Raw genomic sequence first — 18,464 nt, forward strand, 5'->3', positions numbered from 1 at the left:
GCTCGAGGCGCGCCAAAGCCGCTTTAAACTCGCCCCGCCCGGAGGCCCGGGCCGTGGGTATTCTAACAGCCAGTCTCAGGTTTGGGTGAGAGCTCCCCAATCCGATTGGGCAAGTGTTCGAAGAGGTTTACTCTCTGCCTCAGCATCTTTTCCCTTGACTTGTATTGGACCAAATCACTAAACTGCTTCTCATTCTATTTGTTATTGGCCAAAAGGTGAGTACTTCACCTGGAGACGCGTCCCGGAGTCAAGCAAACGCTTTCCTCGGTGTTCAGTCCAAGAATTTTGATGGAGAGTTTGAACTTCGCACTCGCTTTAACTTGTGCCAATTATTCTACTCAATCGTCTCAGGAGACCAAACAGGCCCTTGCCTACGTTTCCTCCTTGAGAAGGCCCGCCCCTCAATAGAATCCCCTCCGAGTTGTAGAGTAGCCAGCCCCCTCCGTTACCGTCTCGGCGTTCTCGGCTACGCGCTACCTTGTGACGTCACCGAGGGAAGAGGCGGATTCGCTCCTATACCGGAAGACGCCTCCCTTTTTGATTGGCTGATCAAAACGTTCGTTAGGTCTTGTTGCCCTTCAGGCGTGCGCTCTGAGCGTGGGCGTCCCTGGGGGTGTGTGGTAGGGGTTTCTGGACCCCGCACCTGTTCGTTAGCCCTTTCCATCTGGGGCGCGGCTTAGGGTCGCCCCTGGTGGGCGGCTCTCGAATCTGGAAAAAGAGCACCAGAACCGGAGCGCTCCTGGGCTGCGGAGGTCCACTGTGCAGGAAGATGGCGACAGCATCGGTCTCTGCGACTTCTGGTTCTCAGTTCTCGGTAAGAAGCGGTTGACATTAGAACAGGCCCAGGTCTGCGCTGGCGCCTCTTTGTTTTTCTCATCCTCCAGAGTGCTTTCGGCCTGGCGTCTCACCCCAACCCGGGAACGGCGTTGGGCACCTGAAGTGTCGCAAGGTACCCGGGGTTCACTGCTTCTCTATCGAGGCTGCACCTTACCGTAGAAACAGGCCTAGCCGGTCTCTAACTCCCACGCCCCCTTCACCTTTTGGCCTTGCTAACTGCCCGGGTTACCGAACATTGCGACGACCCGCTAGGATGACTGTACCCACAGCCTGGATTACGAAAACCTTGCTCCTTTGGTCACGTGATGTAACGGCCCCTCTAGGAATCTTGCCCAAAACCAGGTAGGCGCCTAGTTCGGCCTAATTGGCAAGCATTGACTATTGAATAGTCCGCAATCTGGAGTGCCTACCTGCCCTTGCTTAAGTGCCTCCTTTGAGTGCAGTGCCTCCCCCTCGCATCTTCCCAGTAACTTTGTTCTATGCTTATCCTACACAGAGCTCGCGCCTCCCACCTCCCGCCTTATTACTGACTGCCACGTGTAAATGCCGATTAGAGAAGCGATGCGGGGAGCTGATCTTAATTATTGTTTTTACCTCCAGAGGGCCACTAGCCAATTAAGTCATTAATATTTGTCGCGTTGGAATGTGGAACACCTATCGGTTTGGAAACCGCCTCTAGGAATAATGCAGATAAGCAGTAAACGCGAGGAGCCCCAAGTTACGGCCATTAGCAAATACTGAGTTCCTGACAAACTTTTAGGCCCTAATATTACACGTAGGGTAGAATCCCTGCTCTAAGGAGCAAAGCACTGAAGAGAAACTGCAGTCATTAGATGATTACACAGAAAATTGATAAATTTTCCATACTGGAAAATCTTCCATACTGGTTGATAAATGCTTCCATACTGGAATAAACTAAGTGAGAGTGATTAGCAGTGCTTAGGTAGGCTACAGACAGTTTTCCTAGAAGGGAGGATGGGAAGGCTGGATGATGAAGGAATTCTAAATGCTTGTCATAAGATCAGGAAAGGAAAGAGAAAAACACACCCACCGGCGTTTCGGGTGTGTGGCAGGAGGGTAGATGCTTTCAGTAAACTTGAAACAATTTGGAATGAGCAGTGGTAATGGGGTAGAGTTGTATTTAGATAAATTATTAAAGTAGGTAAACACGAAAAAAAGGGATAATGAAGGAAGAAGACAGGAGAAGAATATCAGTGTAAAGTTATGGAGGCTAATGGGAAGTGTTTAGGGAATGTTAAAAAAGAGGTCAACTGGATAAAGACAGATTTTTCCTCAGTTTCAGTTTTTGGTGACTATTGTTAAGATCTGTGTTAATGAGGCTAGAAATAACCCTCAGGGTTTCAGCATAATGGGAGTAACAAAGGTTGCAGGGAAGATGAAGGAGAAATAAATGACTGAAGCAGTTGGAGTTCAATGAGGAATTAGATCAATAAAAGGAAATATAAAAGAGGAACCACTAGACTGTTAGTGTCAGTAAGTAGATGGATGCAATTATATAAGGATTGTGGTTAATTGAGCCTAATTGAGACCAGAGGTCTTTCACTGCTCTCAAAACAGCACTGGGAGGCTGAGTAAAGAATACTTTTTATACAGCCATACCTCAGAGATCCAGCGAGTTTGGTTCCAGACCATTGCAATAAAACAAGTAATCTTTTTGCTGAAGGAGGGTCTTTCAGTTTGTAAAACAAAGCAAAACAAAACAAATAAACATCTCTGAAGTGCAGTAAAGCAAAGCACAGTAAAATGAGGTATGCCTGTAAATGTGAACTGTGAGCTACAGTCTGCCAAGGACATCCAGCTGAGCAGTGGTATCGGGATGTGGTCAACCCTTAGTCTTTAAGGTAACCTTGTCAGAAATCTCAGTGTTTGACAGAAAAGCATACAGGCTTTATATGCTCAGCTGAGCTTTAAGTAGATTCTAAATAGCAAGAATACACTAAGAGTATCTAGGACCCTTTACAAATCAAAGCTTAACCAACTCTTAATTACCTTGACCTGCTATATCAGAATGTCTAATTCAGAAGTCACTATGTCTCAAAACAAAAATGACTAAATTTAGTTTATCAGAAGAAATGGCCCTTCTTAAACACTTGAACTGTCATGTCAGAAATAAGGCTAGTATTTACTACAGAATTTGTAAAGCGTTTTAGCTTAACAAACAGATGACCATAAAATATGACAATACAAAAAGACCTTTTAAAACTACATAAATTTAGAAGGCTACTCATACTCAGATTTCAGGAGCATTAACAATTCATACTTAACATTGATAACCCCAGCATGGAGCTTTTTTAAAAAAAATCAGGCAAATATTTATAACAGGCAGATTCACAAATAACACAGTCTTTAGGAAACAGCTACCATATAAATCTCAAAGGTGAACACCATGGAAGTAGGTGATACATTTGAATTCTTTTAAGTAGTCCTTCACTGCGAGAATAACAAGTAACAGTAACATTGAGTGAGTGCTCTGTATCAATTTACTAGTTGAGAGCAGCAGGAGAACAACAATGATTGGGCATAATATTAAATAGAAGAACAGGCAGCATAGTCTTGTTGGTCCTTTTTTGTTTTCCTAGTAACCATGGTTAGCACTTAGGACACTTTAAACTTAATTTATAAGCTAATCTAATTGGCCTCTCTGGCTTTTTAGCCAGCCCTTTAACCAGCCTGTTCCATATTTTTTTCTTCAAAATGTTTTATGAATATGTCAGATTTTATAACATTAAAAATATAAAAGATTTGGACTTCCGCCAAGATGGAGGCATAGGTGGAAACACTGTGCCTTCTCCCACAACCAAGTTTGAATACAACAAAGGTTTGGAGAAACAAAGACACAATTATACGGAAGTCCGACTACATCTAACCGTTCAACGGGGTCGGTAAGAGGGGCGGAGCCAGCAGCGAGCAGGGTCCGGCAGGACAGGGCCCCCGACCCAGGCCCGCAGGCAGCCCGGAACCAGTTGTGAGGGGCAGACCTCGGGCGCATATTCGCGCACAGTGAGACAGACCACGCAGGCCCCGGGGGTCGAGGGCTGATGGCGGTGGCACACTCGCATGCAGTGGGACAAAACATGTGGGCCCGGTGACGGCAGCAACTGCGGCACCGGTGAGGGCGGCAGGCGGCGGACAGGATGCCGTAGTCCCTCTTTGACCCCGCCCCCACATACAGCGTCACAACCCAGCAACTTAGTTGCCCTGCAATACCAGTGAGAGCCATTGTCCCCCTTTGACCCGGCCCCCACATACAACGTCACAACCCAGCGACTTAGTTGCCCTGTTCTAGTGAACACTTTAGGGCTCTGATCCTGCTATGGAACAGGCACGAACAGCCCAAAAGATGGTGCAAGAAGAACTCAAAGTCGCAGAGCCAATAGCTCTAAGCCACCGAGAAATTGCCAGCCTCTCAGAAGCACAATTCAAGACACTATTTATCAGGATGCTCACAGAACTGGTCGATTATAGTCACAAATTTGAGGAACATAGTCACAAATTAGAGGAAAGTATGAAGGCTAAACTAATTGAAATGAAGGGAGATGCACAGGAAACCAATAGTGATGGAAAGGAAACTGGGACTCAAATCAGTGGAATGGACCAGAAGGAATAACAAAACATCCCACCAGAAAGGAATGAAGAAATGAGAATTCAAACAAATGAGGAGAGGCTTAGGAACCTCCAGGACATCTTTAAACGTTCCAACATCCGGATTATAGGGGTACCAGAAGGGGGAAAGAAACAGCCACAAGTGGAAAACGTATTTGAACAAATAATAAAGGAGAACTTCCCCAGTCTGGCAAAGGAAATAGACTTCCAGGAAATCCAGGAAGCTCAGAGAGTGCCAAAGAAGTTGGACCCAAGAAGGAACACACCAAGGCACATCATAATTACATTAGCCAAGACCAAAATGAAGGAGAGAATCCTAGAAGCATCAAGGGATAAGGGGACAGTCACCTACAAAGGAGTACCCATCAGACTGTCAGCGGATTTCTCAAGAGACCTTACAGGCAAGAAGGGGCTGGAAAGAAGTATTCCAAGTCATGAAATCCAAAGACCTACAGCCAAGATTGCTTTATCCAGCAAAACTTTCATTTAGAATGGTCAAGTTCAAGGAGTTCATCATCACCAAGCCCTCATTATATGAAATGCTAAAGGGACTTATATAAGAAAGAGATGATGAAAAATATGAACAGTGAAAGGACAGCAAACACACAGTTATTAACAATCACACCTAAAACAAAAGCAAACCTAGAGAACAGCTAGATCAGGAGTGGAACCATAGAAATGAAGAACACATGGAGGGTTAGAAGCAGGGGGGTGGGAGAGGGAGAAGGGGGGAGAAGGCACAGAAAATAGCATAGATGGTCGGTAGAAAATAGATGGGGGGGAGGGTGAGAATAGTGGGGGAAATATAGAATCTAAAGAACTTGAGACACGTGGTTATAAACTAAGGGGGGGAGAATGGGGGAGGGAGTGTGCAGGTGGAGGGGAATGAAGGGGGGAATAGAACAACTGTAATGGTATAATCAATAAAATATATTTAAAAAATAAATAAATATTAAAAAAAGGTTTTAAAAAAGAAAAAAATGTAGTAAAACTTTTAAATCTTTTTTGTGATTTGTGTTTTGGGTTAAGAAAATCTTCTTTACAGCCAAAGCCTTAGTAATATTCTTTGTTATTTTTCTGTACGAATTTTAAAGTTGGGACCTTTTAAGTCCTTGATTTTCTTGAAATTTGTGTACTGTGAGTTAGGGATCCAGTTTAATGTTTTCATTTAAAATCCACAATTGTTCTAGCATTACTAGGTTGCTAACTCATCCTTTCCCCAATATGCAGTTTTAGCTATTAGTATATTAATTTCCATGTGTGATGGGTATGTTATAGGCTCTTTCTCTCATTCTATTTTTCTCTCCTTCTCTGTAGTCCCTGTCTTAGTGATTGTCCTTTTTATTTCTCTCAGAGAGTAACTGTCTTCCTTCATCCTCAATGGAAATGTTAACTATATTTGGTCCTTTGCTGTTCTTCGATAGAATTCTAGAGTCTGCTATTGGAATTTTTTATTGAAATTTCAAGTTCAATTTAGAAGCAACTGATGTCTTTACAATATTGAGCGTTCTATATGAACATGTTATGTCAGTCCAGTGTTTTTGGAACATTTTTTCAGTAAAATTTTAAAATTTCAGGTTTGGGGCTTCATTTATTAAATTTATTTCTAGTTTTCAAAAGTTCCATTTTCTAACTGAAATAGAAGTATTATTGATTCTTTCATATTAATTAGCAACTTTCCTGAACTCTTAATGCTAAGTCTTTGAGGATTCTTTGGTGTTTTCTATTTAGATGATCATAATCTAAAATTTGGAGTCTTCTTTTTCAATCTTAACATCTGTTATTTTTTTCCATTGTCTTAATGTGCGGGTTAGGAAATGCAGCACAACATTGAATAAATAGAGTTGTCTTGTAAATCTTTGTCTTGTTTCTGAATTTAAAAAAGAATGTTTTAAATTTTGCACCATTAAAATATATTGCCATTTTGGGGGTAATATTTCTTATCATAAGAAAATAGTTCTTTAATAATAGTTTTTGAATTTTATTGAATGCTTTTTTGCATTTATTGATGATCATATGTATTTTCACTTTAATGGGGTGGATTGCATTAAAAGATGTTACCATGTTCACATAGTCTTACCTGGAACAACCCCACCTTGATCATACTGTTTTGTCTCTAGAGTTGGGTACGGTTTACTAAATTATATTTAAACTTTCATGTACCGTGTCACACATTCTTTGAAAAGAAGGCAAATACACATTTTTTAATCATACTTTACACCTAACATATTTGTTAAGGAAATATTTGAATCATATGTATTCCTAAGTACAGTTTGCCCTAACAACTAAAACTACCAGAAAGAAAGTTGTTAGAAAAGAAAAGAAACATTTTGCCTTTAATCCTGAAAGTTTATCCTAGAATCGTGTCATTTTAGTTAGAAAAAAATTTATTATTGAGTGCTTGTGGTCGTGGAAGTAGTACTGGATTAGGTAGGAGTTGAACTTGGGCTGCTTAATAGCTATGAGACCTTAAGCAAATCGCTCTAAGTTTTCTTAGCCTGTTGTTTTCACCTACAGAGTGGGAACAGTGATATTTGCTGTGCTTACTTCACACGGTTCTTGTGATAATTACAGGGAAGTGTGAATGTGCTTTAAAAAAACAACAACAACAATGTGACAACAAGTCTAAAATGCCAGAATAAATTTAAGTATATCCTCCTGAACTATAAAGAGGAGATGCTTTCTTAAATGTCAGGATTGTTGTGAGGATCAACTCAGATAATGGAAGTGTAAAAGGTTAACTGCAATGCAAATTTATGGTTTATGGGTTGTTATTTTTAGTGTGTATGTGGGGAAAGGAACATTAACATTCTGCTTGAAGGATCTTTTGCCCTCCCAATAGTTTTCAGGTGCCCATGAATGGATGCCATATGGCATTGAAGGCAGGAAGAATAATTCACTTGAAATCTGTGATCCTAAATGAATGCTATCTTTAGAAAGGTCTGTTTACAAGGTTGGCTCTTGGTTGGCACTTATGAACTTAATAGTACATAATTTTCTACTCTGAGATAAAACTTTAGCTTAAATTAGCAATGTTCATCCACTGTGCCACAAGAATTTGTATGCGTGAAATATCTAACTATTTAGTTAGGAACATTGACCTCTTTCCTGTAGATTGTCAGATTAAAAAATAGCAACAGTGAACACAACAGTAGTTGTCTGTTGTGAATGAATCAAAATTATACCTTTTTTGTCAGATTGGCAAAAAAAGTTTTAGTGAGTCACAGGATTATAGTAACAAGTTTATGTGGACTGTGAGATGAAAAAGGTTGAATATTGCTGGTCTGAGTGATAAGAGTGGCTCGTCGTGCCTCAGCTGTTTGTACAATGTGGTTTATGCCGAACACCTGCTTTCTTTTTTCTAATTTTAATGTATTTTAGTGATTATGCTATTATAGTTGTCCCATTTTTTATCCCCTTTTATCCCCTCCACCCTGTACATCCTGTCCCACAATCATTCCCCCCCCCTTAGTTCATGTCCATGGGTCATACATATAAGTTCTTTGGCTTCTCCATTTCCCATACCATTCTTAACCTCTCCCTGTCTATTTTGTACCTACCATTTATGCTTCTTATTCCCTGTACCTTTCCCCCCATTCTCCCTGCTCCCCACTGATAGCCCTCCATGTGATCTCTATTTCTGTGAATCTGTTCCTCTTCTAGTTGCTTTCTTAGTTCGTTTTTGTTTTTGTTTTTTTAGGTTTGGTTGTTAATAATTATGACTTCGTTGTCATTTTACTGTTCATATTTTTCATCTTCTTTTTCTTAAATAAGTCCCTTTACATTTCATATAATAAGGCTTGGTGGTGACGAACTCCTTTCACTTGACCTTATCTGGAAAGCACTTTGCCTGCCCTTCCATTTAAATAATAGCTTTGCTGGATAGAGTACTCTTGGATGCAGGTTCTTGCCTTTCGTGACTTGGAATACTTCTTTCCATCCCCTTCCTACCTCTAGGGTCTCTTTTGAGAAATCAGCTGAGAGTCTTATGAGAACTCCTTTGTAGATAACTGTCTCCTTTTCTCTTGATGCTTTGAAGATTCTCTCCTTATCTTTAATCTTAGGGAATGAAATTATGATGTTCCTTGGGTCCAAGTTTTTTTGGACTCCCTGAGCTTCCTGGATTTCCTAGAAGTCTATTTCCTTTGCCAGATTGGGGAAGTTCTCCTTACTATGTTTTCAAAAAAGTTTCCAATTTCTTGCTCTTCCTCTTCTCCTTCTGGCACCCCCATGGTTCACATGTTGGAATGTTTTAAAGTTGTCCCGGAGGTTTCTAAGCCTCTCCTTGTTTTCTTGAATTATTGTTTCTTTATTCTGTTCTGATTGAAAGTTTATTTCCTCCTTCTGCTACAAACTGTTGATTTGAGTCCTGGTTTCCTTCTTATCACTGTTGGTTCCCTGTACATTTTTCTTTATTTCACTTTTCATAGCCTTCACTTTTTTCTCTATTTTGCAACTATATACTTAACTAGTTCTGTGAGCATCCAGATTACCAGAGTTTTGACTCTGCATCTGATGAGTTGGCTGTCTCCATCACTTAGTTGTATTTTTTCTGGAGCTTTCATCTGTTTCTTCATTTGGGCCATATATATATATGTATATATATATTTTTTTTTCTTGGTGTACCTGTTACATAGTAGGGGGCGGAGCCTCAGGTGTTCATCAGGGTGAGGTAACCCAAGTCCCTGAGTTGTAGAGCTGTATAAGGAGGAGGGGTCCAAGAGAGAATAATGGCATTTGCTCAGTTCTCATCTAGGTTTTAGTCACTTCTCCAGCTACCCACAAGCAAATTGGGCTCTTCTGGTGCTGAATCCAGGGTGAGTGGGTTTGTGTACGTTCTAGAACCTTGTGGGTCTATCCAGTGAACTCACCTGTGAGGCTAGGAGTTTCTCCCACTGCCTCAACCCCCCACAGGTTTTTCATTCAGAGGTTTTGAGGCTTTACTTCCCCACCCTGAATCCTTGGGTTTGCAGTCTGCCCTGCTCCGAAGTTGTTCCTCCCAGTTTATCTGCACACAAATGTGGGACCACCTGCTCTGTGAGCCACCGCCTTGCCTGCCCCAGTCCTCCAGTTGCTGCCTTGCCCTGAGTCCTCTGCATCCTGGCTACCCATCTCCTCCCGTCCTGCTGGTCTGGATGAATGTTTCTTCTTTAAGTCCTTGGTTGTAGGACTTCCATACAGTTCAATTTTCTGGCAGTTCTGGTTATTTTTCATTTTTAAATATGTTGTTCTTTTGGTTTTATGAGGAGGCAGAGTGTGTTTACCTATGTCTCCATCTTGTGAACACCTGCCTTCATTTTGAAAGTCAGAAATGTGACCAGCCCCCAATAAAACTTTGGCCACTAAGTGTGATTGGCCTTATTTATAGACTACATTTCCTGTAAGTTCTTATTATTAGTTACTAGAGGAATTACACACATCCCTTAAATAAGTAGAGGAAATTTTGAAAGCTTCCACCTGATTTTCTGTGGACTTCACCCTGTGTGTCCCTTTGCTGATTGATTCTGCTTTGTATCCTTTTGTTATAATAAATCACAGCCATGAGTATAACTATATGCTGAGTCCTGTGAGTCCTTCCAGCAAGTTATCAAGCCTGGGCCTGGTCTTGCGGACCCCTAACACTCATGGTAATAGTAGTTGGAACCTTCCCAAAATTCAGATTTCCAGATACTAGCCAAGAACCAACCTTGTAAGCAGACATTTCCAAGGGAAGTAGTTCTAAGTCTGCTGTTAACTCTCCTTCCTATGACAGTTGTGCTGTGTGTTTTTTCATACAAAAGAAACCAAAAGCTTTTATTGTCTTTCAGTGGGTTATAGTAACTTTATTGAATAGGATAATTCAGTTTAAAAACAATATAGGTTTTTTTTTCTGTTTTGTGTTCAACAGATTTCTTAAATGTATTTATAGAATGTCTTTATTAGAATTTAAACTTATTGGGGATGACTGTGCTTTTCTCACATCAGTTCCTGTGCCAACTGGGTGCTCTACAATTCATTCCACTCTGACAGTAACTTCCTGGAAATAATGCAGACCCCACAAGTTAAGGGATTAGGTGCCATATGGCTACTTCCACTTCAGTCGTCAGCTCTATGTCCCAGATGTCCCTAAGGTACCTACACTTCTGCACAGCCATCTGCAGATTAAGGGGTTACATAACTCTTCCTTCACATTTAATCAGCTTGCTAGAATGACTCTCAGAAGTCAGGAAATCAGTATACTTATGATTACAGGTTTTTAGTGAAAGACACAATTCAGACACAGGTAAATAGCAGACACCTAGGGCGAGATGTAAAAGGGTTTTCATGACCAATCCGGATGCTCTTGGAACCTCACTGTGCAAGAGTTTTTATGGGGGCTTCCTTATGTAGGGCATCACTGGTTATACCACTGGCCACTGGTGACTGAACTCAGTCTCCAGTTCATCTTCCTTCTTCTGAGGTCTGGGTGGGGGCTGAAATTTCTGGCTTACATCACTGTTTGGTTTTTCCAGCTGGTAGCCTCATCCTACAGTTATCTAAGGGGAGCTGCTATTAGCATAAATAACAAAGACACTGCTATTACTTAAGAAATTTCCGGAGATTTAAAATCTGTCAGGAACGAGGGACAGAAACCAAACGTATTTTTTATTATTCCACAGGACATACAGATAATAAATGTATCAGGTAGGGATAAGTATTTTTTTTAACAGAGTAAGGAGATTGAGTGACAGAAAGGCACTAGTTTAGATAGGGTAGGCAGAGAAAGCCTCACAGACTTTTGCACAGATTACACAACAGCATGAGGAAGGCAGCTTTCCAGGCAACATGAATTTAGCAAGTGAAAATGGAGTGTACTACGCATTCTAGAAATCAAAAGTTAGTCAGTATGGCTGGGAAGTGATGGTATAGTGGTATGGTGAGAGAGAGAGAGAGAGATACGGAATGAGGTCAGGGTTAACCTGGGTGAAATTATGTGGGGTCTTATAAGCCATGATGAGAATTGTTTATTCTGTGATGGAAGGTCATTGGAGAGTTTTGATTAGGGGTATAACTTAAATTGATTTACTTTTAAAAAAGAATCATGAGGACTACTATTTGGAGAATAGAGTAAGGGGATGCAGGCAAGAGTTCATAGGACACTTACCTGTTAGTCCAGTCACAATGGTGTCATCCAGGGCAATAGTAGTGGAATTGATGAGAAGTTGGAGAATTTCTCGATATATTCTGACAGAAACCCAGTGAAATTTACTGAGAGACTGGATGTAGAATGTATGAAAAATGCCTCCATTCAAGGGTTTTGGCCTGAGCAGCTGGGTAAATGGTGGTGCCGATTACTGTGGTATGCTGGAAGAGGAGCAGATTTTGGGACTTGACAGACCTAGGGAGGCCTGGGAGGAATCACCAGGCAGGAAACTGTACCATGGGAAACTGCCTGTTGACCCTACCCAGGACAAACAGATGCTCGGCTAAGATTGGGGTCTGGGGTCCGCCTATGTGGCATAACGGGATGCAGCTTTAACCTGACATGATGTATCAGGAACAATGGTCAGCAGAAACAGCACCCAGCCACCAGCTCTAGCCAGTCAGACTCTGACACCCAAACCAGTTACCCTTTACAGGTTTTTGTGCTTGAAAACCCTGCCCTAAGAACAACTGAGCAAGTCTTAACCTCCCTTGGTTGGTTCCCCAACCTCCCTTGGTTGGCCCTACTGCCCCTCTCATTCCCCACTAATAAACCTCGCTCCTTGGCTCACTGTGTCCGTCTGGTTTCTTGAATGACTCCAACCTAACAGGAGTAGATTCAGGAATTTGGTTATAGACTATTTGGAGTGCCCATATTGACATCCTAGTGAGAATGAGGGGGAAGTTTAATTTGAATATAGAGTTTAAGTGGGAGAGCTCTGGAAACCATATTCCAACTTGAAAGTTTTTAGGAAAGGCTCTTCAAAGGTGAGATCATCAAAGGAATCATGTAGGTGAAAATAAGAAGAGGTGGGGGAAGTAATAAGCATTGGGGACTCCAGAATTAGAGGAAAAGGAAAGAAGCAAGGAAGTTCTGAGGGAGGGGCCTGTATTAGGAGGAAAACCAAAACAGTGTGGTTCCATTCACTAAGGAAAGTGAAGTGATCTGTATCATTTCTGATGATACAGGTGAGCTTAAGAGCTGTTTCTCTGAATTGACAAAGACTCAAGTCTGATTGGAAGAGTTAGGAGGGAGGGGTAATTAAGAGGTGGCAGCAATTACTGTTACCACGAGGGACGTTTATTAAAGCTGAGGAATGAAACAGGAACTAGAGGGGAGTGCTTAAGTTCAGAAACTTCTTTCCCCCTTCTCTTCCTAGTCCTTCACTTTTTTCTTTTCCTTTATTTTCTTTTTCTTTCTTCTTTTCTTCTCTTGTTCTTAATAGCAATGTAAATGATCTGGTAGGGAGAGAGAACTAGATGGCACCCAGAGGGAGAGGAGTTGTATAGGAACCAAGATTTTGCATAGGTAACAGACATGTTCGTGACACCAGGCTCACTCCTTGTTTCATGGGAGGAAAGGCAGAGTGAGAACAGTCTATCCGTAGTGTAGATAGATTCGTGAGTTGTCTTAAGAACTAGTTAATTGTTCATTTAATCACATAGAATGTGATTCCCCTGATTCTACAAGAGATGAGGTTGGGAGCAGTGGGTATAATAGGGAGAGATAAGGCAAGTCAACTTTTTTTAACCTCCTTTCCTTTTTTTTTGGAAAACGGAGAGTATACTAGATTGTTTTTATGGTACTTCACAACTCTTTAAAAAAACTATTCTAATCCCGGAAGTTTATAACTTTTTCTCCATTGTTTTCTCACTTGGGGAGACCTGGCTATTAAAAATACTTAATATGTTTTTATTAGTCTTAGATGTTTACCTCATCTTTACCATCATAACCATTTTTAAGTGTACAGTTTAGTAGTATTAAGCCTATTCACCTTATTGTGAAACAGATCTTCAAGAACTTTTTCATCTTTTAAAATTGAAACTCTATATCCATTAAACAACTACCATTTACAACCTTGCTCAGTCCCTGGTAACCAAGATTCTACTTCTCTATTTCTATGAATTTAACTACCTTAGAGACCTCATGCCAGTGGAATTGTAAAATATGAGAGAGGGAGAGAAACGTCAATGTCAGAGAAACATGGATCAGTTGCCTCCCATATGTGCCCCAACCAGAGACCAAACTTGCAACCTAGGCTTGTACCCTGACTGGGAATTGATCCTTTCAGTTTACGGGACAGTGCTCCAACCAGCTGAGCCACACTGGCCATGGCATATCCATTGCTACTTTAATAGACATGTTTTGTGTGCATATAAATAAGACTTATTAGCTTTACATCTCTTGTTTTCACTTTATTTCAAAATAGTTATTGTAAATAATTTTTGCAAAACCATTTTATTTTCTTTCTTTTGCTTTTGGTTGATTTATGTATTCTTCTTATGTATTTATGTATTACTTGCTTCAGATGGGTGGCAAGAATGAGGACATTGACCCAATACATTCTTGATAACAATGATTTTCATTGATTAAACTTTGACATTCAAAATGAGTTGGCTAGCTTAGAAAACAGAATACATTTAGAATTGCTTTTCAAAAAAAACTTACTATAACTTGCATTTTTATATTAAAAAGCTTCGTATAATTTGTCTGCTGGCCCAACCCAAGCAGTATTTTGATAACATACACATAACAACATTTTGGGGACAAATCTTGAACTATTTTATAGGGGCTGGCAGGCAGTAAATTTAATGAGGTTGGCTTGTTTTCATTGTTTTGTTTTCTGGTAAATTATGCATCGTCCTTCTGCTAATATCTGTGCAATGTTCTATAATTCTAACAAAACTTGTTTTGAAAATTGTGAGAAAATTTGCAGGTAACTTAGGTTCATAAATGTATTGATAAGGAATATTTCCTAACCATTGTGACATAAGATTCTAGTGGGTTGTATGAAGACCTAAAATATTCTGTGAAAAATCATATTTAAAATTGCTATGTGATAATGCATGGTGCTTTGTGAGAGCTTTGCAGTATTTTGTGTGTGTGTGTGTGTGTGTATAAATATATATTTATACATATATTTTTTCCTTAAATGCACAGTTTGACAGGTTTTTAAAAAACATTTTATTTCTTTTTAGAGAGGGGGGAGAGAAGGAGAAAGAAATGGAGAGAAACATGAATGTGTGAGAGAGATATCTATCAGTTGCCTGTTGGCACCCAGCCTGCAACCCAGGCATGTGCCCTGACGGGAAATCAAACCAGTACCTTTCAGTTGGCAGGCCAACACTCCGTCTGCTGAGCCCTAGTAGTTATTTTAAGAACTGAAAACTCACCCTGATTTCTAGCCACCATAAAATCTGATGTGAGTTTGCCAGAAAGCTTGGAAAAATGTTAACTATCAGTCCTTGTGGAATGTCAACACATTTTTCACAGTAGACCTGGCATTTATTTACCACTTCTGGAACTTACTCCCAGCCCTTGCAAGTTCTTTGCCCCCTTTACCCCATAATGTGTGTGCTGCATTTGCTTTCTTAAGTCCACTGAAAAATTTCATGGTTTTTAACACAAAAATGGTGTTGATTTAGATACAATGTGGTTATTTTGATGGTATTTGTTTATGCAAGCAGGTGGTTTACTGTTACTATAAATATTCATATTCTTTTGCACTTTTCTGGAAACACTCTTCTGGTGCTTTATCAGTAGTATAGTTCTTCAAACGTAGGAGTTGGAAACCCAGATTGCTGTGACTACTTGAATAAGAAAAATGAATGTCTGAAGATTTTGAGCAGCTAGCAGTCATATCTGCTGCCTTTAGCTGTCAGTTTCTCCATTGCTTCCCCTGCTCTACGTGTCTTTTCCAACAGAAAGTTACCTATAGCAAGCAAAACTTCACACTTAGTGTCACCTGCACTGAAAATACCATGTGGAACATTGTCCCAAATGAAATAGAATCCCATTCATGACTGAAGGTGTATGTGTGGAAATAAACTTTGATGTTTAGGTGTTTAACAAGCTTTAATGTTTTCTTTGTTTCTCCTTTTTCCCCCTGACTAAATGTAAAGTTTTTGAGTCAAGACCTGTGTCTTATTTTCTTTATGTAAATTAATAGAGTTTTGGACATTTAATAAATTTTCATGAAATATTTAATTGGAGAGATTAATTTGGTCAATTTGTAGCAGTTTCTGGTACCGTAAAAAGATAGTATTTCCTTTTCTGAATGTATGCTTTACAGTAAGTATTTTTAAAATAAAATTCATTATGTCATATCTAAGTTTTTTGCACAGCATTTATATTCAAGTTGTGTGAACATTATCTCCTTTTTATGTCAGATACTATCTGACATGTAGTTGTACTTACACAAATGTGAAACAGATTCAGAGTTTTATTATTTTAAAGTAATGATTGAATTCTCTCATATATGATCAGTGGACTCTTTGTTTTGTCTCTACCAATAGAACGTATAAACAGTCCAGTTCTCAGTCATGAGCATTCCTACAAACATATATTTATATTTGCATTTAAAATTTTGAAAGGTAATTTCTCTATTTTTATTTTTCAGAACATCTTAGCCGAACCATCAAGGGCTAACGGAAATATGGTTCGCCATTCCTCATCTCCGTACGTAGTGTATCCACCTGATAAACCTTTCCTTAACAGTGATCTGCGACGCTCCCCAAATAAGCCAACACTAGCCTATCCAGAAAGCAACAGCAGAGGTAGGTAGTAAAGTCTATCAAAATAGTTGTTTTTTTGTGTTTGTGTTTACCCACTGCTTCCAAATTCTTAATTGTGTCTTCCATTTATTTTAAATTTAAAGGAGGAGAGTATATTTCTCCCTTCCTGTTTTTAACCTCCTCAAAATATTAAGGCCTTTTTAAATTTGTTTCTTGCCTGGTTGTTAAACATTGTAATTCTTATTTTATTCCCCAGTAATTTGTTTTTCTGTGAACTTTTTAAAAAGTTGTTTTACACAGATGTAAAGGTCAGAACTAGATGAACTGTTGTAACAGGAGCATTAATATCTAGTTCTTTGACCTTGTGTCCTGCTAGAACTCTGTTGCCTGGTTATTTTATTTTGACCTTTTCAAAAAAATTAAAACTTGCTAAAACTTAACTATTTTTATTCCACAGTGGACTTAGTTGTTTGTTTTTAGCTTTTTAAACCTATGTTAAGTTGTTTGAATGTTATATAACTTCTGTTATTTCTTAGAATTGCCCATCTTTAACTACTATATTCTGATAAATAGCACTTTATCAACCATTAAATTAATTACCATTTTCCTTATCATCATCTTGGAGACACAGTATGAGAGGGGACCCAAAACATATACTGGAATTATCTTCTGGAGGGTAGGCCCCATGTAGTATAGGCTTCCCTGCTAGGTGAATGTTCTAGGAACCCATCTATAACAGTACCAGCTAGTGGTGGTGTGAGAGATGGCGTTCGGCTTCAGTGGATTTTTTTTTTTAAGACTCTTTCGACATGTTTGCCCGTTTCCATGATGGATGATTTAGGAGCACACCTGCCCATACCACTCTTGAGTGTTCAGCAGTTCGTGATCAAAGACAGCATGACCCCATGACCCCCATATCCCGCCCTTCCTATTCACCTGAACCTCACCCTGAGTGACTTTGGTCTTGTTTACCTGGAAGAAAACTTACTCAAAGAGAAACGTTTTGCCAGTATGGAAGATGTGAAACAGAAAACTGCAGAAACACTAAAGGGCATCAAAATTGATGAGTTCCTTGCATACCAGGAAAAATAAGCTATCTATATTATAAAATGTATCAATCTCCTATTTGGGTCTGTCACAGTTTAGGCACTGAAAAATTTGGTGAGTGAATGAATTATGTTAATAGATGAAAAAGTATGCCTTATTTTTACTGAAGGCTCAATTTTTAAAAGATGACAATTTTTTCTACCTATTGTATAGTAGCTATAGTATACCTACTATAGTATAGTATAGTGGGTATAGTATACATGATGTTTCATTTAAATCAAAGTTTAGGCAAAATAATTCTAAGCATTTAATTTATGAAGATAATATTGAAATGGTTTAAAGACACAGAATATAGGAAACTAGCAGTATTAAGGATTATAAAATGTTAAAAATTAAAATATTGGCATAATACTAATGGAATCAGAATAAAAGGAAGTCCTGAAACTGACTTGGGCATATGTGTAAGTAGTAATTATATTTATATAAGTATATGTGGGAATTTGGGATCTGATAAAGTTTCTTTTTAAAGTTCTTTAATATAAAAATACAGTTTATTTTATTTATTTTTAAATGGTGATTTACAGTGGCTTTTTAAAATACTTTTTTTAAAGGTTTTATTTATTTATTTTTAGAGAGAAGGGAAATGAGGGAGAAGGAGAGAGAGAAATATCAATGTGTGGTTGCCTCTCATGTGCCGCCTACTGGGAACCTGGCCTGCAACCTAGGCATGTGCCCTGACTGGGAATTGAACCTGTAACCCTTTGCTTCACAGGCCCAGGCTCAATCCACTGAGCTACACCAGCCAGGGCAAAATACAGTTTATTTGACTTAAAGACTTAAATGTAAAAATCTGTGAAACTATTATACTTAAGTATAATAAAGGAAAATACAAAGTTTATCTAATCTTGTTTACAGAAAAACATTCTATATACATATAAACAATGTGATGGAAAAAATTGTTTCATATAACTGTATGGAAAATCAATACATCAGTACATCAAAACTAGAATTGAAAACATAATAAACAGAGGACTAGACTTTTTCTTATAGAAAAGTAGACAAAGAGAATTATAAATGGTAGAGAATTGACCAATAATATATTTAAACTTATAATAGAAATGCAAAATAAAATAGCTGTAAGTCGTATGTGTTCTATAGTCAGAATGGTGGAGACCTCTGGCCAAGATGGAGGCATAGGTAGATACACTGCCTGCTTGAACAATCAAAAGAAGGTTATCAAACAAACAACTAGAACTCACAGAAAATCGAATGGTATGGAT

General features: G+C 39.2%; 1 protein-coding gene across 1 annotated transcript in view; it reads left to right on the top strand.

The window, feature by feature from the left end:
* Positions 1–531: 531 nt before the first annotated feature.
* CEP57 (centrosomal protein 57) overlaps positions 532–18,464 on the top strand; it is a 54,680-nt gene continuing 36,747 nt past the window's right edge. The window contains exons 1-2 of the mRNA XM_037029708.1: positions 532–814; positions 16,023–16,179. Of these exons, the coding sequence (XP_036885603.1) occupies positions 770–814; positions 16,023–16,179 (202 nt within the window). The 5' untranslated portion in view covers positions 532–769. The remainder of the gene's footprint in view (positions 815–16,022; positions 16,180–18,464) is intronic.

The sequence above is a fragment of the Sturnira hondurensis genome, unplaced genomic scaffold (assembly GCF_014824575.4).
Source record: "Sturnira hondurensis isolate 20B ecotype Veracruz unplaced genomic scaffold, ASM1482457v3 Scaffold0020489, whole genome shotgun sequence".
Taxonomy (NCBI): domain Eukaryota; kingdom Metazoa; phylum Chordata; class Mammalia; order Chiroptera; family Phyllostomidae; genus Sturnira; species Sturnira hondurensis.